Here is a 26,934-nt window from a genome sequence, read left to right as displayed (position 1 = left end):
CTCATCGGAGAAGCTTTTATTTCTAGTGTACCCACAACTGTTAAGGGATAGAGACTCAGTGCAGAGCACTCAGCCTGATCAGCGTCTCCATCACACCTGCCTCCCAAGGCTCGGGGATCCTTTGGACAAGGCAGTGGTGCATGACTGAAAGGAAACCCCTGGAGACCACAGAGCAGTTGCGATGACACCATGCACAGAACGGAAGCTTAAGCCAGATCAGATCCCAGCACAGAGAGGGAGGTGAGACTAAGTCTCTGCCCAGCCGAGGAGCTGTTGAGTTGATAGTTGCTAGTGGAGGCGGAGTCAAGCTTGTTTATTTTTTTGAGAGTAGTCCCAGGTTAAGTTAACCATGCTCCAGTGGAAGGTCACGCATCCAAGTATATGGGCAGCACAAATTGCATTTGATTGGTATTAAAATAAAAGACATAGATTTTGGTGGGTAGGAAAGGAGAGGTGGATTTGGGAAGAGTTGAGGAAGGGAGAAAATATGGTCAAAGATGTATGAAATTCTCAAAGAACTATTAAGCCAGGTGTGAACTACTAATCCCAGCACTTGGAAAGCAAAGGTGGATCTTGATGAGTTTGAGGCCAATCTGATCTACATACCAAGTTCCAGGACAGCCAAAGCTACCTGATGAGACCCTGTCTCAAAAAACAGACAAGCAAAACAGGCCTGGTGTAGTGGGGCATCTTTATTTCTAGCACTTGTGAGGCAGAGACCAGAGGGTCTTTTATGAGTTCAGGCCAGTCTGGTCTATTCCAGAATTCTGGTGAATTCCAGGACAGCCAAACTACACAGTGAAACTTTGTCTCAAATCAATCTACCAATCAATCAGTTAGTCAGTGAAAATTTATTTATTATTACCAGCTGAAGGTGTGAACATTTTTTGCAGGAGAGCATGGATATTCCTTATTTTATCTTTTGCTTTAATCATTTTTATCTTGTTAAGGTTTTGTAATTAAGTTTTGGGTCACCTTTTCTGTAGGTTTTGCCTGATTTGAAAAGCCTTGAGAAAGAGAAAAAAATCTGTAAGAAAATGACGACTTTTCGAAATCATTGTCCACATTTGGATTCAGTTGGTGAAATAACAAAGGAGGATTTGATACAAAAATCTCATGTAAGTTATATAGTTGCCATCCCTTAGATTGCCATACTCACTTTCCTCTTAAATACACCTTTAAGTAAATTAGAATACTCTGTATCGTGTTTAAAAATATATGTTGTCTGACTGCACTGACACAGCAAATGTCTCTTGTGTTTACTTTCCTAGGGCGCTTGTCAGGACTGTAAAGTCAGAGGACCAAACCTGTGGGCGTGCCTGGAGGTATGTGTGTGTGTGTGTGTGTGTGTGTGTGTGTGTGTGTGTGTTTTCCTGAAAGTTTGCAGTTGCAAATTTATACATATTAATAACAATTTTTATGTATAAAATACTTTTATATGAGTACACTTTTAAAACATAACTAATAAAAAATGAAAGTTCAAACTTTGGATGGATTTTAATTGAACTAGCTTTTAGAGCTTTTAGTAAACCACTAAGGTAGTCTAGGCTTACCTTCTATTGGAGGTGAGATAACGTCCAGTTTTGAAATACTTAATCTGGTCTTGTGCTTAATACCTTTTAATTACATTATCTAATTATGCAATGTAATTCAATCATTGAATTAAAACATAAAATCAAAACTTCAGTGTAAATATTATTTAGTGCTGTTTATAAACAATGTGCCTGTGATAAAATACTGTCATCTTACATACTTATTATAGAATAGGTGTTCCTATGTTGGCTGTGGGGAGTCGCAAGTGGATCACAGCACCATACACTCGCAGGTATGTGAGGAATTATTGGCTACATGGCAATGGTTGGTGCTGGGGACTGGATCCAGGGCTGTGCATGTGCCACGTATGCACTGCAGCACTGAGAACTTGAAGGAAAAGGGAACCAATAACATCAATTCAAGTTGTGTCTGGAGTTTGTGAGGTGTTTGTGATCTGGTCTAGCTGTGTAGCCTGGCCTAGACTCTGGGGTCCTCCTCCCCATGTCTCTTATATGTTACCTTACAGATAGTGGCACCACACCAAGCTAGAATTTTTGTCTTTTAGAATATATGTAAGATAAAACTTTGCTTATTCTCTGTGAAAGGGAGGGAGGGAACTGCTAAGAAAATCTGTATTAATACATGATTATAATCGAGTATTTATAAAGGAAGTCCACATACATGTGTGGAGGAGGTTATAGGTGTAGTATCAGATTATGGAGGTTGAAGTTATTGTAGATGCTTAGATTTTTGCTTGTTTTTAAGTTTTAATTTTTTAATATAATTTTTTAAAAATTTGTGCGTGGGAGCCATATGTGTACCACAGCATGCCCGTGTGGAGGTCAGCGACAGCGGACAATTTTGGGGAGTTGGTTCTGTGCTTCCACTGTAGGTCATAGGTTTTAACTCAGGTTGTCAAGCTTGTACCAAGTGCTTTTTTCTGCGGAGCCATCTTGCTGGCCCGGTTTGGCTGCCTGGCTGACTTACTTGTGTTCCAACTGCTCATCCTCCTCTGGCTGTTACCATCACTGGCTGGAGGCTGGTCTGCACCGCTCCACTTGTGCGGTCCTTCCCACGGGACTCATGTGAGTCCTCAGAGTATTATGTAGACCTTCCATTCTGAAAGGTATGTTTGTCGAATGAGTGATATTTTAAGACGCCCGTAAAGTCTGTAGCACCTCGTCTCAGCCAGGTGTCCTCATGAGAGCGGAGTCCTCAGGCAGTGTTGTACTCTGCGTCCCTACGCATCTGAAGTGGATGTCCTGTGGCCTTCCTTCAGAAAACTGAGCAGCTCGCCAGCTGTAGCTTGAGTGCTCTGCCAGGCTCAGCCCTTGAGCGGAAGGCTAGCAACCTATCTGAGAGCTTAGTTTTTACTGTTGCTTGAGTTGTATTTTGCTTCAATTTAAATAATGTTTGTTCTTTTGCTGTTCTTTTTTCTTAGAGTTAAATACCCTGTGGGGCAGACTGGGCTTGGATTTTCTGTGTGGTAGAGGCTGATCTTGAACACATGATCCTTGGGCCTGCTAGGATTACAGAAACGCCACTGTCCTGGTTTCCCGACTGTTGTCTTGTGTTCTTGTTTGCTAACTGCAGAGCTGAGGAACCTTACACTGCTGTAGTTATTGTCCTGTGATTGAGGGAACAGTCACTGGGATAACTGTAGACTAGGTTGGGGTTGTTACTCTTCACGGTTTATTATTCATCTAAAGGATTTTTCCTGTGTTCTTGTGTGCTTCACAGTAGCTCTTCTGAGTAAGCTATTGCTTGTCAAGGCTGCAGTGCATTATGAGGTCCTTTGCAAACATGTTTTCAATACTCTCTAATGGCGGCTCCCTTTTCCTCCTGTGGAACTGTAGGAGACAAGGCATTATCTAACTGTGAACCTCACCACTCTCCGAGTATGGTGTTATGCTTGCAGCAAAGAAGTGTTTTTGGATAGAAAATTAGGAACTCCTCCTTCATTACCTCATGTAAGACAGCCTCAACAAACACAAGAAAACAGTGTCCAGGTAATATCACTTAGATTATAAATGTTCAGGGAATAATCTCAGAATTTGTTGCATGGTGGGCATTTACAAGTATCTTTCTTTAGAAAGCTGCTGTGTGCTCAAGTGCAGCACTGGGGCTTGCGTAGCTCTGAATGACTGGGAGGTGAGGGTGGGGTTGAAGGTGGGAAACACCTGTGCCTTGTGAGAGCTCTTTCAGGAAAGGGTGGAAGGGACCTGTCATATGGTACAGAGGCTTTCCTTAGTAAACCTGTCTTGTGGGTGAAACATTATCTACCCGTGCAGAGTGCCTGTGTGCAAGTCCCATAAAGAAAGGTATTGTGAGAATTAGCTCACAGCAGAGCAGGTTCCTGTAGGCTTCTATGAGTACTCTTTCTGTACATCTGAGTCTAGGAAGGGAGTAGGTCTTCCATGGCCTGTGCGAATACAGCCCCTTTCCCGTTCTCTCTCCTCAGCACCCTGTTAACCCTGAGAACCACTAGACATCCTAAAACTTAGCATCAGTGTTAACCTAGCCCGTGGATCAGGAGACTTAAACATGTTTGCAGAGATGGCTGATTCTCATTTACAGACGCCTTTGGTTGTGTGGACATATATACTACACTTGATCTTAGCCAAAAGGCCGAGAAGCGATTGTGGACATATATAAAGCAGTGACTCATACAGAGAAGCAGGGGAGTCTGGGATGGGCTCACCTGTCACACCCTTTGTTGCTATAGAAGTCAGAGACTATAATAAAAAGACAAGGCATGCTACTAATTTAGGTAAAGTTAGTTCTTGGGCTTAAATGCAGACATGTCATTTTTTGGGGGGATTATTTTTTTTGAAAGTTATTTGGGGACTGGAAAGGTGATGAGGTTAAGCGTCCATCCTGCTCTTGCAGAGGGCCTGAGTTTGGTTTCCAGCACCTCTATTGGGTGAGTCCGCACTGCCTTTGGGTCCTGCTCCGGGACGGCTGCCTTGGCCTGCAGATGTGCATGCTTGTACTTTTACATAGGTCTACATAGTCAAAAATAAAGCACATTTTCTACAAAACATAAATGTAAATTTTATAATAATTGCTAAAGGCATAAATTCTTTATGCTATTATTTCTATTTTTACTGTTGTTATAGTTTATTTTTTAATTTTTAAAAATTTTTTGAGTATGGGTAGATACATGTGTAAGTGCAGGTGCCTTAGGAACCCAGGAGAAGCATCAGACCGTAGGAGCCAGTGGCAGCAGTTCAGAACCACCTGATAGAAGTGCTGAAGTAGAATTAGGGTCCTCTCAGGCTTTGACACTAAGCCAGCTTTAAGCCCTGCTGTTACAGTTTTTCTAAGTAGAGTTTCATGTAGCTCAGGCTGCCCTCTAACTTTTTACCAAGTCGGACTGGCCCTGAACTGATCTTTTGTGCCTTCTGAGTGCTGGGGTTACAAGCATGTGCCACTATCCTGGCCACTTTCTGTTGTTACGGTAATATCTTTTAATAGTTGTGTGGTATAAATGTTATGTATGTTAAAATTAAAGTAAAGTTTGTTTATGTAAATTTACAATGATTAATTCAAGTTTGATTTTTTTTTTTTTTTATTCTTAAGGATTTTAAAATCCCCAGTAATACAGCATTGAAAACCCCTCTGGTTGCCGTATTTGAAGACCTGGACACAGAAGTGGAAGAGGAAGATGAGCTGAAGGCTCGAGGTAGGGCTCTGTGAGCACTCCTCTGTGGCACTGCCCACTGCATAATGAGTAGTTCAAATATAAAGCTTTATTAGAAATTAGAGATAATAATTAAGAACTGAACTGAGAAATTTGACTTGTGGACCAGTGTTTGCAGGTAATGCAAACTTGATTTGTCTGGTGTCAGTTTGTCATAGCTGGACTCCGCCTTGTCGTTTGAGAGCCTTTAGCTGTCAACCTATTTTTGAGTTCTCACCTGCCAGTGAAGGGTTGCTAGGGTGATGTGTCCCTTGGCAGACTGTGTGCCTGGTACCCAGCGCTCAGGAGGCTGGAGTCAGAGGTCAGCTTATGCTGCTCTTATTTTACCCTCATCTACAAAAAGAAATGAAAAGAAAAAAAGGAAGACATAAATTATCAAGGGGGCAGCATTATTTGGAAAAAGAATCAGGTGGTTCCAGGGGTCCTCTTGTCCTGGTCACTCAAAGCGTTCCACTCCTACATGGGAGACAGTGTACCAGGAATTCCCGTGTTTAAGGCGCACAGTATTTAATGTAAACATTGAATGTCCTGTGTTCTTGGAACACAGGACTTGTGTGCATATTAGACAAGCACCCTTCTACTGAGCTACATCCATAGCCCTAGGATTTTTTTTAAATTTATTTTTTAGGTTATTTTGTTGTTTTTTTCCCTTGAAACAATTTCTCTCTTATGTACTTATAGCTGTCCTGGAACTTGCTGTGTAGACCAGATTGACCTTAAATTCACAAAGATCTATTTGCCTCTGCTTCCTGAGTGCTGGAATTAAAAGCATGCACCAAGGGGCTGGAGAGATGGCTCAGTGATTAAGAGCATTGACTGCTCTTCCAGAGGTTCTGAGTTCAATTCCCAGCATCCACTTGGCTCACAGCCATCTGTAATGGGATCTGACGCCCTCTTCTGGGCAGCGGCAGTATACTCATATACGTTAAACCTACAAAAACTCTTTTTTTTAAATATTATTTATTGTTATATGTAAGTACACTGTAGCTGTTTTCAGACACACCAGAAGAGGGTGTCAGATGTTATTACAGATTGGTATGAGCCATCATGTGGTTGCTGGGATTTGAACTTAGGATCTTCGAAAGAGCAGTCAGTGTTCTTAACTGCTGAGTCATCTCTTCAACCTTCATATACATTAAATAAAAAAGAAAAAGTTTATTTTTTTTTAAGTGCAGATTTTTTAGGTTAAATTAGCAAATCCTTGGATTTATCTAAAGCTTAAAGATCTGGAGAGTGAGAGTTTTCCAGCAGTGTGACCTGTGGGTTGGCTAGGCTGCTGCCCCGTGTCTCCATGTTCCTGTGTTTTTTGTGTTGTCCTTGTACTGTGTGCATGAATGTGTGTGTGCCCACTAGGCATTGATGTCTGGGCTCCATGCACAGTACACACATGTTTTGCTAGTGAGCAATCAGCCCATTTCTATGGCTTTAAGTTTGACATTGTTCTTAATAAACACCAAGAAAATCGAGTCATTCATGTTTTACTCAGTGATGACTTACTATTTCTTCTTCATAGGCCTGACAGGTTTGAAAAACATTGGGAATACTTGTTACATGAACGCAGCGCTGCAGGCTCTTTCTAACTGGTAAGGAGGGAGACCTGCACAGACTTTCTTCCCTTTCTTCTCCCACCCCTCTCTGGCTGTCCTGGAACTCGCTTTATAGGCCATGTTGGTCTTGAACTCAGAGATCCAAATGGCTATGCCTCCTGAGTACTGGAACTAAACACGTACCCTACCACACTCAAGCCTCATATAGGTTTAGCTTAGATAGCTTGTTGCTACAGTAAGTAGGTGACTGACTCCCAGAGCAGAGAGGCAAGAACCTGGGTGAAGACATCTGCTGTCCCGGTGGGATTGCTGTGTATGCATCTAGGTTTATTCTTTTGTTTTTCTCTTGACAATGTCTTATTTTCACCCAGGCTGGCCTGGAACTGTGTAGTTGAGGATGACCTTGAAAACCTGACCCTATGCCACCTTGTTTCAAGTCCTGGGACTATCCGCGTCTGTAACAGGCCCAGTTAATGCCGTAGTCTTCTAAGACTGAGGACCCGGCTTAGGCTTCCTGAAGTATATCCTTGGGCAAAGTATTTGATTTTGGGTTTTGCAGTGCTGGGCCTCAAATTTAGGCCCTCAAGCACATTGCTCTACTGAACAATATCTCTAGCAAGTGTAATTATGTACAGAAAACAAAGAACTTAAATTTATCAAATTATAAGATTATTTTTAGGTGACAGATTGTATGAAAGTATATGTCTACTGGTAGAATCCCTTGAATAGAGCATTTATTCCGCCACCCCCATTTGCAGCATATAAATAGGGTGATTATTACTTGGTCAGAGCATGACTTGAGTTTGTAAGCAGCTTTGGAAAGACTTGACACTGAGAACCTGGAAGGAGATCTGTGCAGCAGACATAGTCATTGTGGAGTCCTTGCGCAGGCGATGTTAGGCCTGAGGTCTCAGGTGTGGAGAGAGACCACCGAAGGCCTCTCACAGCAGCGGTGACGTCAGTCATCTGTCTTGCAGCCCTGGCTGCCATGTGGACAGTGGGTTGTAGGAAACGCAGAAGATGTGTAATAATCTACGTAAGAGATAATAGTGCCCAGCACTTTGTTGGAGTGGATGAGCTGGAGAAAGACATTATTTACACTAGATGGTTGCTAGGATATGGTTTGAGTCCCAGGAAAGGGAGGAGTTTGAAGTTCAGTGATGGACTCGTGATGAAGGAAGAATGGAGAAGATTATTGGAAGGTCAGCGTCACTTGAAAGTAAAAGTTTGAGCGTGTTAGATGAAAATATCAAGACAGCAGTCAGTGTGATACAAGGTGGCTGAAGGCTAACATGGATGTGGCCATCACTGGTCTGTTTGTGGGAACTGAAGATGGCCCAAGAAAGAGTGTAAGAAGTCAGAGACTCATAGTCCTGGGGAACCTCTGAAGGAAGGAGCACTAAGGGAGGAGACGGGCTGCATGAGGAGGACGGAAGGAAGCAGCGTGCAGTGCTTAAGGTCTGTAGGAGTTCCGCACTGTATGTGAGCAGGAAGGGCTGCGCAGAGTCATCAGGAGCGGAGGCTGGCCTTGGCGGGCCTCGGCTGCATAGCAGTCCTCTTCCCTCCTGCCCTGTCTTTCTCTTTAGCCTTGAACTTGGGGTGCTCCTCCTGGCCCTGTCTGCTAAGTGCTGAAATTACAGGTATGTGCCGCCCTGCACAATTGCAAGACTCTTCATTAAAAAAAAAAAAAAATTAAATAGAAAGAAGAAAGAAGGAAGAAAGAAAGGAAAGAAAGAAAGAAAGAAAGAAAGAAAGATAGATAGATAGATAGATAGATAGATTGGGTCAAGGGTCAAGCCTCTTATCCCTGCACTCAGAAACAGGGGACCCTGATTTGGAGGGTCCAAAAATGATTTATTAAACTTGTTAGTGATATAAAGGAGTGACTGTCCGACCATAAAGGGGCAAAGACCTAAGGGAGAGGTTGACATTTGTGGTCAGTCATTGTGCAACTGGGAAGTAGAGAGAACTCAGCCTCGACTCTACTCTGATGGTGCTCTCTCTTTCAATCAGCCCACCTTTGACACAGTTCTTTCTTGATTGTGGAGGACTGGCTAGAACAGATAAGAAACCAGCAATTTGTAAAAGTTATCTCAAACTCATGACGGAATTGTGGCACAAGAGCAGGTATGTACTTAATATAATTATGTTTAAAAATCAATTTTATAAGTATGGAAAGAAAGTAGAACTGTTTTGAGGGTTGAAAAAAATGTGGAAAGGCGATTTGCATTAGGTCATTGAACTGCAGTGCAGATGTGGGCCAGTGTCAGTGTCAGCTGTTACATGGAAGCTGCGGATGCCCATTCCTGACAGGCAGCACAGCAGAGCCTTCCCAGACAGGCCTCTCACCGCTGCCTGGCCCATACAGGTCTTAGCATATTGGTCATTATTTGCATACTAGGGTAGTTTTGCTTTACAACTGTTTATGAAGTTGCATTTTTGAAAAATATGTACAGTGTGAGAGTAATAAAATTCTTTAAAAAATTAAAACTACAAAAATATCTGTTTAAAACTGTTTCTTTTTTCAGGCCAGGATCTGTAGTGCCTGCTAATCTGTTCCAAGGAATTAAAACTGTAAATCCAACTTTTCGAGGTTATTCTCAGCAGGTTAGTTATTCCTATAAAAATCCTTAAGTGTTTTAAAAATTTATTTATTCTATTTGTATAAGTGTGTTTGCCTGTGTGTATGTGGGCACACCCTGTGAGCATGGTGCCTGTGAAGGTCAGAACGCGGGACTGGATTTCCTGGAACTGGAGTTACCAACAACCGTGAGACATACCGTATAGGTGCTGGACACTGAGACTGACCATTTGTAATAACAAGTGCTCTTAACTGCTGAGCTGTCTGTCCAGTCTCCCCTGTGATAATCTTTAATAAGTAGGAAATGTCATTACACTTTATTTCCCAATTTTCCTTTTTGATCATTGCTCCTTTGTGTCTTTGGTGTTTGGATTTTTGAGATTGGGTCTCTTGTAGCCCTGGCTGGTCCTGGCCTCTCTGTGTGGTTGAAGATGGCCTTAAGTTTCTGTTCCTCCTTCCTCTGCCTCTCATGTGTTGGGACTACAAAGGTGTCCCCACTACACCTGGCTGTTCATTTTTGCATTTCTGTGGATCCAGTGAGTGAACACAGTGTTTGTTGGCTGTCATGCAAGTGTTCTCCCACTGCACTGAACCTTCTAATGTCTGTGTGCTTTCTCGCTGTCGGGGACAGCTTCAGTTATTTTAGTTTCCTGTAGTACCTTGAGAATTTAGAGCTGGTCCTCACAACATTTCTCCTTTCTTAAACATTATTTCCTACTAACTTTTTCCATATAAAGTTCTCGATCTCCAGACATTATAATTTAGAGCTGTAGGTTGGAGCTCAGGAATTTGTATTTTTAAATTATTTTATTAAACATTATTTGTGTGTAGGGGAGGGGCAGTATTCACATGCCACACTACCTGTGTAAAGGTCAGAGAGTAACTTTGTGAATGGGTAGTCTTTCCATAGCAGGCTCAAGAGATTGAACTCAGGTGGTCAGCATTGCATGGTAATCACTTTTACTAAGCCTTCTTTGCAGCTCAGGAATTTATATTATCAAATAAGTTCTTATGGGTCTATTGACAGTTTTTCTTTGAGATACAGTGTGTGTGTATGGGAAAAGCTCTAACTTACACCCAACTTCCATAATAACTCATTTTAGGGCATATTTCCATGTAGCTTCATTACGAAGCTTGGCTTTTGTAAGGTAACTTGTAGACTGTATGCTGTAGCTCTGCTGTGGCCCAGCTGCACATCTGCTCAGTGTGGGCCATGCACACATCGTGCATTCGTGCCTCTTAGGCCACAGCCTTGGCTTGGCACTGCTAATGTGGCTCTGTTGATGCTAGGACGCCCAGGAGTTCCTTCGCTGCTTGATGGATGTGCTTCACGAAGAGCTGAAGGAGCAGGTCATGGAGACAGAGGAAGAGCCTCACACACCGTCTGAGGACACGGTGGAAGAAGACAAGAGTCAGTCAGACGTGGACTTCCAGTCATGCGAGTCCTGTAGCAGCAGTGAGAAAGCGGAGAATGAGAGCAGCTCCAAAGGCTTTCCTGAGGACAGCAAGGAGACCACAATGCTCATTCAGGACGAGGACGGCCTAGAGATGGCCAAAGACTGGCAGAAAGAGAAGATGTGCAATAAAATCAACAGAGCAAACTCTGATGTGGAACTGGATAAAGACAGAGACACGGTGTGTGAAACAGCTGACCTAAACAGCCAGGAGACCGTCAAAGTGCAGATACACGGCAGAGCCTCAGGTGACCATTGATATAGGACTGTGCAGTGCTAGTGTGCGTGTGCAGATGGTGGTACATGCCTGTCACTTTTGGAACAACAGTCTGTTTACTAATTGTTTATGTATTTGCTTACTTACTACGCAGGATCTCAATGTATACCCTTGGCTGGTCTGGAGCATACTATACAGACCAGGCTATCCTCAAACACATCTGCCTGCCTCTGCCTCTTGAATGCTAGCATTAAAGGTATATGCTAATATACCTGGATTTTGGGATTTTTAATTAATAGATTTGCGGTTTAATACTATCTGCTTGAAATGTTAACTGAAAAATCATAAAATTATGAAACTAAAAGTAAGATAATTTTGTGGATCATTACTTAGGGATTCATTTTTTTCTATTTTTTATTTTACTTTGGTATGGAAGAGCTCATCAGGATTCCTTTATGGTTACATAGTAGTCTAGAAAATTAGTCTCTTTGGAATTTTCCATTTTATTTCAAGCAAATTCTGTTGAGATCCTGAGAAAAAGAAGCACAACCCACGATTTCTATCATGCATGTTATTACATTGCAGTGGTTTGCACTGTAGACACAGCTAATGTGTACGTGTACTTTGATAAGGTACATTAATTGGACAGTATTCCTTTTGAGAAGGGAAAATACCTAAAATACCCAAATGAAAGACATGAGTTGGATTGTTTTACATACCATATTTATCTCTTTAGGAGTTAACTTACCTTGATGTGCTATTGACGACTCTAAATTCTGTAAAATTAGATGATTAGAAAGTCATCTAGTTTATTGTGACTCAGTGGCCAGGAAATGACGGGAAGTTCTTTTCTGGGGCCGTTAAGGAGAATACTCGCAGTTGAAGTGTGAGTGCATCACACTTCTGTCTTGTCGGTATTCCCTGAGCTTAGGAAGACTGGAGCTTACTCCTGCAGAAACCCCTTGTGCCTGCCAGGGATGCAAAGCCGGGGGTGTAGAGGTTCTGCAGACGCACTGTAGACAGAGGTTCCTTAGCCAGTGAGTGCCAGCATGTCAGCTCTAATAACTGGACTTCCTTGTGAAACCCCAACGAACCGGACACACCATTCTGGAACAAACTGGTCCTTTATTCCTTGCTTGTGGGGTTTGTTCTTAACATATAGTAACTTAGGTCTGAGAGTTTTGAGTTTCAAATCTTGGGTGAAAAACTATGACTAAGACCATGTAGTGCACAAAACCTAAAAACCTTACTGTCCCCCACCAGTAAGTAGTAGCCAGCCTCTGAAGCCTTCAGCTGCTCCCTTTGGAAAGTTAATGAAGACTTTCAGCACCAGGCCTTTGCAGTCTTCTTTAGTCATACTTGAGAATGTTTTCCTGTTTGTTTTAATTAAATTTACTATTTGCTTATGAGTGTTTTGACTTCATGTATGTATGTATGCGCATTGCATTTGTGCCTGGAATCTGTTAATTAACATTGAGTATGTAGAATATAGCTTTACTTAATAGTTTCATTTATCATTTTAATTGAAGGTAATAATAAAAATTTAAATATTACAGAATATATCACTGATGTCCATCTGAATGACCTATCTACATCACAGATCCTTCCATCAAATGAAAATGTTAATCCACGTTTATCAGCAAGCCCTCCTAAGTCAGGCAATCTATGGCCCGGATTGACACCTCCACATAAGAAAGGTAAAAGTATCCGTAACTCAGTTCCACAGCTCTGGAGTATTGAACTAATTTGAGCTGCTGATGCTGACGCCGATAAGGCAGTAGGGAATGTGTGTACTCACACTGCTGACAGAACTAGACAGCCATGATTAGGATTTCTTGTCTGTGGTTATGTGCTTTAAACTTTAGGGTTTTTTAATAGTTCAAAACAATATTTTTGAGTATAAGTATCTTGAGTGCATGTGTGTATGTGTATCACATGTGTTCCTGGGGCACACAGAGGTTAAAAGAGGACATGAGATCACCTGGAACTGGAACATGGTTATGAGCCATTATCTGGCTACTGGGAGCAAAACCTGTAAGAGCAGCTAGTATGCCTGACTGCTGAGCCTTCCCAGCCCTCTGAATTCACTGTTTCAAAGGCGTGTGCCCTTTAACCCATTATGTTCTACAGGTGTTATCGGATTATCACTAAGGCCTGCCACACTGATACTCTCTCTTCCTACTGTGCCCCTAAGCCCACTGCTCCTGATGGTTTCCTTGCCCCAGAGTGCCCTGAATGATGCCTCACAGTACACACACGAAGAAGCAGCCTTTTCCATGTAACATAATGGAGTTAAGAACTGGCTGCACTGCTGTATGTCCAGTTTCTTTGTTTCTTTTCCTTACCAAGTGTGTTTCATCTGTGTCATCAAACCACTGTATTCACTCATCAAGGGAGTTTTGACTTGTTTTCAGTTTTTAGCCGTTATAAGTAATACTGCTACAAACATGTATGTACAGTTTTTATATGTTAAGTTTTTCTTAGATCAGAGTTAAGGCCTTAGAATTATATTTCCTGGGTTTTTAGAAGAATTTATTTATTTTTAATTTCATGTGCATTGTTGTTTCTTTGCCTAAATGTCTGTCTGTATGAGGGTGTTGGAACTGGAATTCCCTGGAACTGGAGTTACAGACAGTTGTGAACTGCCATGTAGGTGCTGGGAATTGAACCTAGGTCCTCTGGAAGAGAAGCCAGTGCTCTTAAACCACTGCACCACCTCTCCAGCCCCATTTCTTAGGTTCTATGTTCATTTCATGCTCAGCACTGGACCAAGCTGCCTGTCTTTCAGAATGTATCATTCTGCATTGCCACCAGCTTTGCATCAAAATGCTAGTATTATAAAATATACGACTATAAAACTTAGAGAGGACCCCATGAGTAGTGCATGCCTTTAATCCCAGTACTCACAGGAAGGATGATCTGTGTGGAGTTCAGTCCAAGGACAGTATGATCTAAATAGGAGATTAAGGGCCAAGTCAGAATTGCATGATGAGAACCTGTCTCAAACAGTGAACAAAGAAACAGCTGGAGGCCTTAAAGGTTTTCTTAAAATGGACAGCAGTGCTTGCTGTATATAGACTTGAAACATGGCAGAAAGGTTGGTCAGAGGATAGCAGTGCTTGCTGTATAAGCTGGACAGCCTGGGTCTGATCCCTTAGAATCCACAACAAAAGTAAAAGGAAAGAACTAACTTCATCAAGTTGTCTTCTGACCTCTGTACTTCATACACATTCACTCCCGTGTATAAAACAAAGACACCATCTGTAAAAGAACTGGTGAGTCTTGGCAAAGGACTTTATTAAGATTTAAGAAAAGAGTAAGATTGTATTTGTAGGTGGGCAAGCCAGAGGAGCGTATACAGTACACCTCACTAACAGCAGTGCAGTCGGAACGTTGTTCTAAGGGGAGTGTGCAACTGGGCCTCCTGCTCTGTCCTTATGGCCTCTCCCTGCCTCTCCCAGCTGTTGCTGCTTCCTTTGACTTGTGGGCCATAAGTATCCCAGGAACGGGGCCAACTCCTCCTTTTGCACATGGGACAAATGACTAGAGTATTGTGCTGTTATTATTAATTTCAGATTCTTTTTATATTCCCCTGTGTACATTTTATGTGACCAAGAATCCTAAGTAATTTAAAACCAGCTGAAGCCTTGTTTGATTTTTGATTGGCTTCTCTTATCTGTTTAAAGTAACGATTTTCTTTGTTTTGGTTTTTTTGAGACAGGTTTCTCTGTATACCCTTGGAAGTCCTGTAACTTACCAGGCTGACCTTGAACTCAGAGCCCCACCTATGTCTGCCTCGAAAGTGCTAGGATTCAAGGCATGCACCACTACCCAGCACTAATTTTTTCTTTAAGAATGTTTTTTACTTTTATTCATGTATAAGTTTGTTTCTATGTGTATATGCTGCATGTTTTTGGGTGTCCATGGAAGCCAGGAGAAGACCTAGGATCCCTTGATGCTAGAGTTACAGACAGTTGTGAGATGCCTTATGTAGGTAGGTGTTAGGAACCAAAACCTGGTTCTCCGGAAGAACAGCAAGTGAGCCATCTCTCTAGCCCTAAAGTAATAATGTTGAGTGGTATTTTGAATTCCTTTATAGTACAGTAATTATTTTTTATATTTATTGACTTATATATGTTTGTGTGTATGTGTTTGGATACACACATGCCACAGCATACTTGTAAGAGGTCAGGAGAGAACTTGTTTTTTCTCCCTCCATTATGTGGGTTTTGGGAATCAAACACAAGTCTGCGGTTGGACAGGAAGTGCTGCTTCCTGCTGAACATATAGTAGGCTTAGTGTGGCATGGCTCAGTGGGTAGACTGTGCAGAGCTCAGTGCCTGCCATTTATAGCAGGCAGCTTTACTCTGTTCCTAACTCTAGCTCCAGGGAATCTAATACCTTCTTCTGGTTTCCATGAGCACACAGATGTACATGCAACAGACACATACATATACATTGTAATAGGTAAGTACAATTAAAAAGGAAATATCCAGGGAAAGCCAGACATGGCACCGCTCCTCTAATCTAGTATCATAATGCGATGGAGGGAAGAGGATCAGGAATTCAGAGTCAGCCTCAGAATCTCCTGAACTTGAGGCCAGTCTGAACCACATGAGATCCTACCTCAAAAAATGAAATCCCAAAACAATTCAAAAATATTTTACAGGAAAATATTCAAGGAATTAACTTTATTCTTTTTAATGTTCTGTCTTTTAATCCTAGCTCAGTCTGCATCTCCAAAAAGGAAAAAGCAACATAAGAAATACAGAAGTGTCATTTCTGACATATTTGATGGAACAATCATTAGTTCAGTACAGTGTCTGACATGTGATAGGGTGAGTATGGGAACCATGACATAGGATGTTTCTGTCAAATGTTGTTTTAAAAACCTGAAGATAGGAAGAATTAAATAGTTTATTGCTATGTGGACCAGGCATGCATTTCTTGTGTGTCAATTATACATGAGTTTAGATGTAGAGTAACAGTGCCACCCACATCCTTGGTGAAGGACCATGGGCTCTTTATTTTGGTTACATGTAAAGGTGAGAAGTTGCTTGGTAACAAGAGATTGTTAACAGTGCTTATTCTCCCAAGGCTGATGAAATTAGGCATGCCCAGAAATGCATGCATTCACAAGCAGAAGGCAGTGAGTGTGTTCTTCTATTTGCCTTTGCGGGTAGCTTGTAAATGATATAGGTGCTCCAATAATAACACCAAATTCATAAATAGGGTCTTGTCTCAAACATAAATTATCATGAGGATTTGACTAACACCCAATCCTTCAGGATTTCTTAATTTTTCTGGGAACTAATGTCTCAGAAACAAGAGAGAAATCAACTTTCAATTATTGTATTATGTTAAGTCAAATGTAAGGCATTCAGTAGGGTCATTTTCACATCAATGGTGTATTTTCCTGAATGTTTTACCTGTATATGTATATAGTGCTGCAGTTAAGGACAGACTGCATGTGACTGTCATGTAAGATTCTGTTAGCACAGGTACTATAGTCCTTATAGTGTGGTATCTACTCCATGGTTGCCTGAAGCAGTGTATCTCCCATGGGCATCCCTGTGGTTCAGTGCTGGCTGGTGTCAGATCTGGTTTTCTCCTCACCTCTCTTAAACAGCCTGCAGTTTCATGGACTTTAGAGGTTAAGGAGAGAGAATGCTTTGAACACAGCTTGATGATATAGCATATAATAAGGTCCAGTCCTTGCCAACACCCCCAAAAAGACTATGAATGTCAGTCTCCCATTGCCAGGTAGCTGGATTTGTTGTCCTTACTACAGTAATATCTCAGAGCCATAAGAATGCTAGTGGTTTGTGTGACGATTATATTTGAAACAGCACCTGGTACAAAGCAAACCAGGCTCATTTCTATTTGTAGTATTCTAAAAGCCGTTTGTTGTTTATATTTGCTTATAATAACTTGCTTTCATCTTTGGAAGAAATGTAATCTTGTAAATAACTGTATTGGATTCTTTCCATCCTGTTGAAACCAAACCCTTGCAGGTGTCTGTGACCCTTGAGACCTTTCAGGACCTGTCTTTGCCGATCCCTGGCAAGGAGGATCTGGCGAAGCTACATTCTTCCGGTCGCCCATCCGTCGTCAAGGCGGGGTCATGTGGTGAGGCGTATGCACCGCAGGGGTGGATAGCTTTCTTCATGGAGTACGTGAAGAGGTGTGTGCTTATTTTCTCTGTGTGGATGGGTTGTGGGTATGGCTGCTTCTGCTGTACTAGCAGAGTACTTCCTTCCTCTCCTGTCAATGATGTTTCAGGTTTGTTGTCTCATGTGTCCCTAGCTGGTTTTGGGGTCCAGTAGTAACCTTGCAAGATTGTCTTGCTGCCTTCTTCGCCAGAGATGAACTTAAAGGTAAGAGACATGATCATATTTATGACTGGCTTCTGCAGGTGAATCTCACGTTGCATTTTGGACAGTTGAATAGTACTTATGCATCTCCTTAGACTACTTCCTGCTGATTAGGGGTGTTGAGCTCCTTGGTACAAGTGTGATCTTTGGCATCAGGATATCTAATTTTGTTTTCTTGTTTCTTCTTTGTGTGTGACCAATAGTAATGAACAACCAAACAACAACCTACCAACAAACCTCCCACCCCTAGGGCCTTAGCATTTTATACCCTCTGAAAAGTCTCCAGAATTCCAAACATTACACACTTGCAGAAACATCTGCAGCTGGCAAAATCATGCCCCCTCCAGAGCAGGAGGCAAATCATAGTCAGCTGCTGTGGACAATCTGAAACAGCCCTATGTCCCACACCTGGGATTAAAATGAAAACATATTTTTATAGATATTATAATATCTATTTTTTGAAAGAAATCACCATTCCAGACTTGACACTACAGTCCTAAGCTTTGCTTTGATGCCCAGCACCATGCTTGGGCATGTGGCAGGAAATAGTCAATTCTGTTCAGGGAATACATGAAGCAACTAAATTTTGAGTTAGGCCATCACACTGAAAAGGAGAGGGGAGGGGAGGGTGGTGACTGTAGGGAAGTAAATGTCATGGCAGGTCACTGTCTTGTGCTGTGAAGTCAGGACATCTGGGAATCACAGAGCAGTGTGCTGGTAATTAGCTGAATGACTAGGTCTGTTCTGTTCACAGGCGACAATATGTACAGCTGTGAAAAATGCAAAAAGTGAGTAACTGACACTGCTTCACTTTCATACTTTGTATTTTTCTTGGTTATCTGAACTGAGCTCATGGAGTTAATTATACTTGATGCTTTGGAAAATTCAGATTGGTTATTTGGTAAAACATGCTTAAATTAAATGTTTAATAGCCTGATGCAATATATTGATAAATGTGAGGATTTTAAGGAATGAAGTATGTGAGTTTGCATTAACTCTACATGACACAGAGTGACTCTTTGTTGGATTGCTATGGTAGCAGTAGCACCCTGGAAGTGAAGGGCACAGCTGTGTGGACCATTCGGAGAGGCTGCCCCATGGTCACAGTATCTGCTGTTATGGGTGCAGAACAGAATGGTCAAGCCTCATTTTCTTTATATCTACTTCCAGCTCCATTGTCTGTCTTGTAATAATTTTTTAAAAACCTCTTTTGGGTGTGGTGGAGCACACCTTTATTCCCATCACAGAAACCTGCCAACTTGATCTAGATATTGGGTTCTAGGCCAGCTAGAAGCCAGCAACTACAGCAAACAAACAGTATCAGAAATTGGTGATATCAGAAAAATGGAGTAGAGATTTGATAAACAAGTATTTTTGATTTATAGCCGGGCAGTGGTGGCGCATGCCTTTAATCCCAGCACTTGGGAGGCAGAGGCAGGTGGATTTCTGAGTTTGAGGCCAGCCTGGTCTACAGAGTGAGTTCCAAGACAGCCAGGGCTACACAAAGAAACCCTGTCTCCAAAAAACCAAATCCCCAAAAAAAGTATTTTTTAAGGTAGAGGAAATTGAAATTTTTTTTTGGAATTCCTGTAAGCCAACAATAATGAACTTCCAAGAAAAGCTTGAATCTTTATTTTTAAAGATTTACTTTCATTTGATGTGTATGAGTATGCTTGTGCGTGTGTATGCACAGCATGTATGTGCCCAATGCCCATGGAGGTTAGGAGAGGGCAGCATATCCCCTGAAACTAGAATTACAGATGGCTATGAGCCATCTGTGTGTGGATGCTAGGAACTGAATCGGGGTCCTCTGTCTGTAAGAACAGTGGGTGTTCTTAATGGCTGAGCATTCCAGTCTGTAAAGCTGGAGTCTTAATACAGACTTTTAGCTACTGCCAGTCACAACAGAGAAACTTTAAATTTCAATTGTTTGTCCTTCTTATGATAGAATGGAGTAGAACAATGTCAAGGCAAGGTAAAAATACATACATACATACATACATACATACATACATACATACCTCTCTTACTCGTGTGGAAAGATTTGTGTTCTCTGTCTGTCTGGAAGTCCTGGCTGGCATCTAAAAAGAGACTGAGTCTGAAGAGGCAGGCACCTCACTGCAGCCAAACATGCCAGGCAGAAGGATACAGACATGAAGGAGACATGGGGTGAACCAGTGTTCACCCCAGATGACAAGAGCAGATCTGTCAAATGTATATTAATACTGATTATTTGATGATTTCTGTTTTTAAAATTTTTTATGGGCATTGGTGTTTTGCCTGCATGTATGTCTCTTCGAGGGTATCAGTTCCCCTGGAATTGGAGTAACAGACAGCTGTGAGCTGCCATGTAGATGCTGGGAATTGAACTAGGGTCCTCTGGAAGAGCAGTCAGTACTCTTATTCTCTGAGCCATTTCTTCAGTCCCAGTATTATTTGAAATGATCACTCTTTGCCCCCTCCTCCAAATTTCCCAACATTAAGAGTAAAGGTTTTCAGGCTGGGCGCGATGCTTACATACCACGTCATGGTTCAGGTGTGGTGGCTCACGCCTTTAATCCTGGCTTTCGGGAACTGGAGTCAAGTGGATCTCTGGGAGTTAGAGGACAGCCTGGTCTACATAGTGAGTTCCAGGAAGGCCAGGGCTATGTAGAGAGACCCTGTCTCAAAAACCAAAACAAGATTACAAAGAAGCAAGCAAACAAATAAATAAATAAATAGATAAAATAATGGTTTTAAAGCCAAGTAAGTGGTACATGCTGATATTATCAGCAGTGAGGTGGGAGGATTATAAATTTGAGCCTAGTCTGGGTTTCATAACAAGACATTTTTTCAAAGCAAAATAAACCAAAAGAATATATGAACTTGAATTATAGATCTTGAAGAGTTGGATTTTACACTATGCAGATTTACTTAATATCTGCATATTTAAAATTTAGACAATGGTACATTACTTAATGCTAATTTTTTTTGTTGTTGTTGTTTTGCTTTTCAAGACAGGGCTTTTTTTGGATAGCCCTGGCTGTCCTAGAATTCACTCTGTAAACTAGGCTACACTCAAAGTCCTAGAGATCTGCCTGCCTCTGCCTCCTGTGTGCAGGGATTAAAGGTGTGAATTTTTTAAAGGCAGGATCTCATGTGTCTCAGGCTGGCCTTGAGCTTGTTAGGTAGCTGAGGGTGACCTTGAATTTCATATGTTTCTGTTTCCACCTGCTGAGTACTGAGTCTAGGTGTGTGCACCATGCTAGAGCTATGTAGTGCTGGAGATAGAACCTAACGGCTTTGTGATGGCAGGACAAGCCAAATAGCTAGTCCCTAATTCAAATCAAAGTATTGTGTAGTAACTTAATTTTTTATCAGTGATATGTTGGTATAAGTTAATTTTTTATATTAAGGGCGATTTTATTGTTAGGTTAGTGTATAAATATGTAACATAACTCAGGAATATTGTTACTCTGATACTTTCTTTCTTGATATTTTCTGAAAGATTTTTTCCATGATACACTTAAATATGATAAGTGTTTTGTAGATTTTTTTTAACTTTTCTATTTTTATCTTTAGGTTGAGGAATGGAGTAAAGTTTTGTAAAGTACAGAAGTTTCCTGAGGTATGACTTCACTGTTGCTTGTTTATAAACTGTGGTAATGTATTAATGTCACGTGCTGTAGTAAACTCAGAGTGGCTGTAGCATGGACTTACCATGCTTACCTTTACGATTCATTGCAGGAGGTTGGGTTGAATATATAACACCATCAAACAGTGTGGTGCTGAACATGTCAGCAGACAGTGCAGGGCCCTGCAGTCTGAGGTTCACAGCTAGACAGCCAGTGGCACTGAGCTCCGGAAGAGCCGTGCTCACTCTGCCGCATGGCGGCGTCTCTGGAGCCAGGTTAGAGCTGGGGTAGTTAACTCATTCATAGCCTCTAACTGAGAACAAGGTGAGCCAGGGGTGGCTGCTGAGCAAGTGTCTGTGCGTCCACACACTGCGACCGGGGCTCTTAAAAATGGGGGAAAAGACCCTCAACTCCCTCAAGTTGAAATAACAATTTTAAAATAAACATTTAAATTAATATAATTTTATATGATGATGCCACATTTTCTTGTTTTTACAATAAAACTTTAGTGTACTTTTTTTTAACCACTTATAATCCTTTCTAATGATTAATTTGGATGTTGAATTGTACTTTTTTTAGATTTTGTGTATCCACCTTAAAAGATTTCGACATGAACTGATGTTTTCCACCAAAATTAGCACCCATGTTTCCTTCCCCCTGGAAGGCCTGGACCTTCAGCCATTTCTTGCAAAGGATAGCCCAGCTCAGATTGTGACGTATGATCTCCTGTCAGTCATCTGTCATCATGGGACTGCAAGTAGTAAGTACAATGGCCAGATATTTGTTTTTGATTAAAAAACATGTATCTAAGTTGATTGATTAAAACATGTATCCAAGTTGATTGCTTAAATAAGCCTGACTTAACCAAAGGAAGAAAAATTTAAAAACATTTTAGTGCTTATTATTAGGAAAATGGCAGACCACACAAAGTAATAATACACATTTAGGAAAATAGCTGGGTGTGGTGACATATGCCTGTTGTTCCAGTACTCAGGGGTCTGAGGCAGGAGGATTAGGAATTCAAAACCCCCCAAAAATGCCAGCTAGTTAACCAGGTACCAGGAGTACAGATTAGCAATCTAATCTAGTCTTGTTGTCAAACCTGAGTGCTCCAAGCTCAAGGAGCCCAGGCAACAGAGACCGGGAAATAAAAACTCCCCACAGTTAAGATAATAAAGATGTTATAACATTGCCCGAATTATTTGTGCGTGTGTGTGTGTGTGTGTGTGTGTGTGTGTGTGTGCGCGCGCGCGCGCGCAATTACGATCTTGTAACCTGTAAGCTGTACAGTTATTAAGCGGTAGAGGAAGCATTTCCAATGCTTTAAGGCATTACATATTTTCTAGGCTATTTGGAATAATTGAAATTAAAGTTAGAAGTACAAATGGTAACAACCATACCAAGGTGAGTTTTGTACAGGCTTTTCAGAGCTGCATGTCTAAGGTGGGCGTGGTGGAACACTCATATTCTCAGCTTTTGGGAAGCTAAGGTAGGAGGATTGTCAGTTCAAGACCAACCTGGGCTACATTAGTTAGATCTATTCTCAAGACAAAAAGAGACAGTGACACTTGTTGTTCGTCCTGTCTTACTAAAGCAGTAAGAGCACAGGCACTGTTGACGACGTGCCTCAGCTGCTCTGTGGTCTGGCGTACGGCACTGTAACCCACTTTTCATGCTTTACAGGCGGGCACTACATCACCTACAGCCGGAACAACTTAAATAACACACACTTTCCTGCCTTACAGGCGGGCACTACATCACCTACAGCCGGAACAACTTAAATAACACACACTTTCCTGCCTTACAGTTGGGCACTACATCACCTACAGCCGGAACAACTTAAATAACACACACTTTCCTGCCTTACAGGCGGGCACTACATCACCTACAGCCGGAACAACTTAAATAACACACACTTTCCTGCCTTACAGTTGGGCACTACATCACCTACAGCCGGAACAACTTAAATAACACACACTTTCCTGCTTTACAGGTGGGCACTACATCGCCTACTGCCGGAACAACCTAAATAACCTGTGGTACGAGTTTGACGACCAGAGTGTCACTGAAGTCTCAGAGTCCACTGTGCAGAACGCCGAGGCTTATGTCCTCTTCTACAGGTGATGGAGACTGTCATGGCCATGGGAAAAACATGTCTTCCTAGGGATCTGTGCTTCTGAGACTGTCGGGGTTCATGGGTGAAGATTACAATGCTGTGTACTCTTATGAGTAAGATAAAGAAGCTGTTTACAGAATGATACTTTGTTCAGAAAATTAAGACTTCATAGATAGGCAAAGGGATATATTGTGTTTTAAATTAAGTACTTTTTTTAAAAATGTTTTTGTTTATTTTATATGTATGGGTATTTTACATGTATGTATGCCTGTGTATCACATGTGTGCTTTGTGTCAGAGGAGGTCAGAAGAGGTTATCAGATCTCCTAGAACTGGAGTTATGGATAGTTGTGAGCTACCATATAGGTTCTGGGAATCTAACCCAATTCCTCCAAAGAACAGCAAATATTCTTAACTCCTGAGTTATCTCTCCAGCCCCCTCATTTCTTTCTTTACCATGTGTGTGTGTGTGTATGTATTTATGTATGTATGCATGCATGTGCCTGCCTTCATGCACAAAAGTTCATTTGTTCAAAGAACAACTTTTAGGAGTTGGTTCTCTCCTTCTACCAAGTGGGTTTTGGGAATTGAACTCAGGTTCTCCAATTTGGTGACAAGCACCCTTCCTAATGAGCATCTCACTGGCCCAGGATTAGTTTTTACTTAAAAGGGGAAAAAAAGTAGACAAAGTTGGAATTAATTACCAAATTTCTTCCCTAAAATATCCAGTAGTAAAGAAGAAATTATTATAAAAGTGTTTATAATTTTCAGTATTTTATAAAAGAAAATGCTAGATACTGAAACAGGAACCAAGAATACAGCTTAGCAACTTGACCGTACTAATGCTGAGTGCCTATGTTGTACTAGTAATTACATGGATACTCATGGTTAAGATTCAGTATCACTTCCAGGGTAATGTATAATGTATTGAGAAGTGGGACAAAGAGTATTTTTCTTGAAATTCCTTAGGGCTGATAAGATCCACAGTTACAGTATGTGTGATAAAACTAATAATGAAGAGAAGAGTCATGCTGTTAGTTTAATGTAGTAAAATGTGTATTAAAATTAACGAATTGTTGTTCTCAATAGGAAGAGCAGTGAGGAGGCACAAAAGGAGAGGCGGAGGATATCAAACCTGCTGAACATAATGGAGCCCAGCCTCCTTCAGTTCTATGTATCGCGTCAGTGGTTGAATAAATTTAAGACCTTTGCTGAACCTGGCCCTATTTCAAATAATGATTTTCTCTGTATTCATGGAGGTAAGGAATACTGTTATGTAAAATAGTGATAGAACGTTTCTGTTTAATTTGCAATTAGAAAAGAATCAAGGATTTCCTCTCCTGCTTATTGCCCATCACCATTTAGAGCTCAGTGTATTTGATTCCTTATAATTTCAGAAATTGGCTTGTGTCACTGAAACCTAGTTCTAGAGCTTAAGTATACCAAAGACTATTTCAGTGTTGGGAAAATAATTTTATGCTAGAGTTAGACATGGATGGCTAATTACAGTTGGGTGAGCGTTCTACAAACACTTGCTTTGTGAGAGCCATTCCTGTGTGGTGGGATTAGCTGATACCTTTATCTGTAGTTCCTACCTCTCTTTTTCTCATAAATAGCTGACTTTTAGAAGTATGGAAGCATCTTTAGGCTTTGTGAAGTGTACATCACACCTCTGTGATTGATGAGTTCTCACTCTCTGTCCTGTAGTTATAAATAGACTTGTGTGGGCACTTTGACTGACCTTTATAGTTGGTGACTTGCTAGTGTTAATTATGTAGTGAAACTACTGGGTATGGGAATACCCTGTATTGTATATAGAAACCTAAAGTTCTGATCTGATTAGTGGTTGATGGAATGGTCGGTTTGTATATGCTAGATTCAAACCCTAGTGCTACCAAATAAACACAAATAAAAATACTGAATGTATAGTTCAAAATACATGCTCATCTTTAGGAAGCACAGTCACCAAAAGTGCTTTTCCCTTACTTTTTTTTGGAGAGATTTAAGCTCATTGATTGCAGGGCATGTGATCATCCGTATAATCTTATAAACCCAGTATGTGAGAGCCTGGGGTAGGAAAATTGCTATGAATTGGAGGCCAGCCTAAGCTACAGAGTCTCCAGAGGGGGGATGGGGTGGAGGATTGGCCATTTACCATTAAAAATTACTTTATGTGAGAGAATGTTTATCTACTTTGAGTAACTATCTCAAATATCTACTCAAAAGCTTATCTACCTTGAGCTCTTTGTTTAATTTTAGCACAGCCTTTGAAAGTCATATAAAGAAATTAAGGAATGAAAAATAAAGTAGACTGTTAAATATGTTTTAGGTATTCCTCCACGAAAAGCAAGTTATATTGAAGACTTAGTTTTGATGCTGCCTCAGAACATTTGGGATAACCTCTATAGCAGGTTTGTTTTTTAAATACAAAAGTAAAATCATAAAACAAATCATAAAAAAAAATAAAAAAATCATAAAATAAAAATTAAAAAAATCAAACAAATTGAAAGTAGTTATAGAAGTGTTGGATTATGTCATACTCAGTGTATTATTTGACATGTATGAAGAATATTCTTTTTTCTTTATTTGTTTTAAAGTATGCATAGGGAGATTTTTAATGGACTTAGTCTAAATAATGGAAAATTTTAATGGACTATCTGTAGGATATACTGTGGTATATAATTGTTTGTACCTTATTTGAATGGTGGTACATCTCCCCAATACTAAAAGTTTACATAGTTGTATACTACTAAATTAGAAGTTCTTTTTTCTTTTTTTTTTTTTTTTTTTTTTTTCCTTTTCTTATTTTTTTTTTTATTATTCGATATAATTTATTTACATTTCAAATGATTTCCCCTTTTCTAGCCCCCCCACTCCCCGAAAGTCCCGCAAGCCCCCTTCTCTTCCCCTGTCCTCCCACCCACCCCTTCCCACTTCCCCGTTCTGGTTTTGCTGAATACTGTTTCACTGAGTCTTTCCAGAACCAGGGGCCACTCCTCCTTTCTTCTTGTACCTCATTTGATGTGTGGATTATGTTTTGGGTATTCCAGTTTTCTAGGTTAATATCCACTTATTAGTGAGTGCATACCATGATTCACCTTTTGAGTCTGGGTTACCTCACTTAGTATGATATTCTCTAGCTCCATCCATTTGCCTAAGAATTTCATGAATTCATTGTTTCTAATGGCTGAATAGTACTCCATTGTGTAGATATACCACATTTTTTGCATCCACTCTTCTGTTGAGGGATACCTGGGTTCTTTCCAGCATCTGGCAATTATGTATGTGAGTACATTGTAGTTATCTCCATACACACCAGAAGAGGGCAACAGAGATCCCATTACAGATCATGTGGTTGCTGGAAATTGAACTCAGGACCTCTGGAAGAGCAATCAGTGCTCTTAACCATCTTCCTAGCTCAAAATTTAATATTCTTAATCCCAAATTTTAAATAATTTTACAATGTTATTTCCCAACTAAGCATTTTAAATATTAAAAATGCATTCACTGAGTGCTTCTCACTTGAGCATGAGCAGTCTTCATTTGATTGGGTCTGTGCTTGTATAGCTAAGAGAAAATTTTGTGCTAATTTTGGAGCCACTTTCATTTTGCTATGGTTTCTAATGCTGTAGTGGAAGGGAAAGTTGTAGCTATAAGGGAACGTTGAAATGTACGTAAAGCAGGTTAGGGACTCAGTGATAATGCTGTTGGCCCTGGAAAATGTAAAATTGACAGTGGGGTTTTTTTTTTTTTTGTATATTACTTTCAACTTTTTTCATATTACTTTGAGAGTTTT

General features: G+C 40.8%; 1 protein-coding gene across 3 annotated transcripts in view; it reads left to right on the top strand.

The window, feature by feature from the left end:
- Window positions 1-26,934, top strand: part of Usp33 (ubiquitin specific peptidase 33) — a 46,215-nt gene that overhangs the window by 9,585 nt on the left and 9,696 nt on the right. For 2 of the 3 annotated variants that reach the window (XM_052178920.1, XM_052178918.1), the window contains 19 exons: window positions 987-1,118; window positions 1,272-1,325; window positions 1,763-1,825; window positions 3,390-3,542; window positions 5,116-5,218; window positions 6,750-6,819; window positions 8,797-8,910; window positions 9,312-9,390; window positions 10,655-11,066; window positions 12,592-12,732; window positions 15,761-15,873; window positions 17,050-17,219; window positions 17,318-17,412; window positions 18,164-18,197; window positions 20,971-21,016; window positions 21,603-21,783; window positions 23,017-23,143; window positions 24,228-24,397; window positions 25,468-25,549. In XM_052178920.1, coding sequence (XP_052034880.1) covers window positions 1,038-1,118; window positions 1,272-1,325; window positions 1,763-1,825; window positions 3,390-3,542; window positions 5,116-5,218; window positions 6,750-6,819; window positions 8,797-8,910; window positions 9,312-9,390; window positions 10,655-11,066; window positions 12,592-12,732; window positions 15,761-15,873; window positions 17,050-17,219; window positions 17,318-17,412; window positions 18,164-18,197; window positions 20,971-21,016; window positions 21,603-21,783; window positions 23,017-23,143; window positions 24,228-24,397; window positions 25,468-25,549 — 2,288 coding nt within the window. In that variant the 5' untranslated portion in view covers window positions 987-1,037. The remainder of the gene's footprint in view (window positions 1-986; window positions 1,119-1,271; window positions 1,326-1,762; window positions 1,826-3,389; window positions 3,543-5,115; window positions 5,219-6,749; window positions 6,820-8,796; window positions 8,911-9,311; window positions 9,391-10,654; window positions 11,067-12,591; window positions 12,733-15,760; window positions 15,874-17,049; window positions 17,220-17,317; window positions 17,413-18,163; window positions 18,198-20,970; window positions 21,017-21,602; window positions 21,784-23,016; window positions 23,144-24,227; window positions 24,398-25,467; window positions 25,550-26,934) is intronic. The other variant, XM_052178919.1, reaches the window with a different exon arrangement.

This window comes from Apodemus sylvaticus, chromosome 4 (assembly GCF_947179515.1).
Source record: "Apodemus sylvaticus chromosome 4, mApoSyl1.1, whole genome shotgun sequence".
Lineage (NCBI taxonomy): Eukaryota > Metazoa > Chordata > Mammalia > Rodentia > Muridae > Apodemus > Apodemus sylvaticus.
The sequence above is the reverse complement of the archived record's forward strand: the minus strand, read 5'-3'. Positions and strand labels throughout refer to the sequence as shown.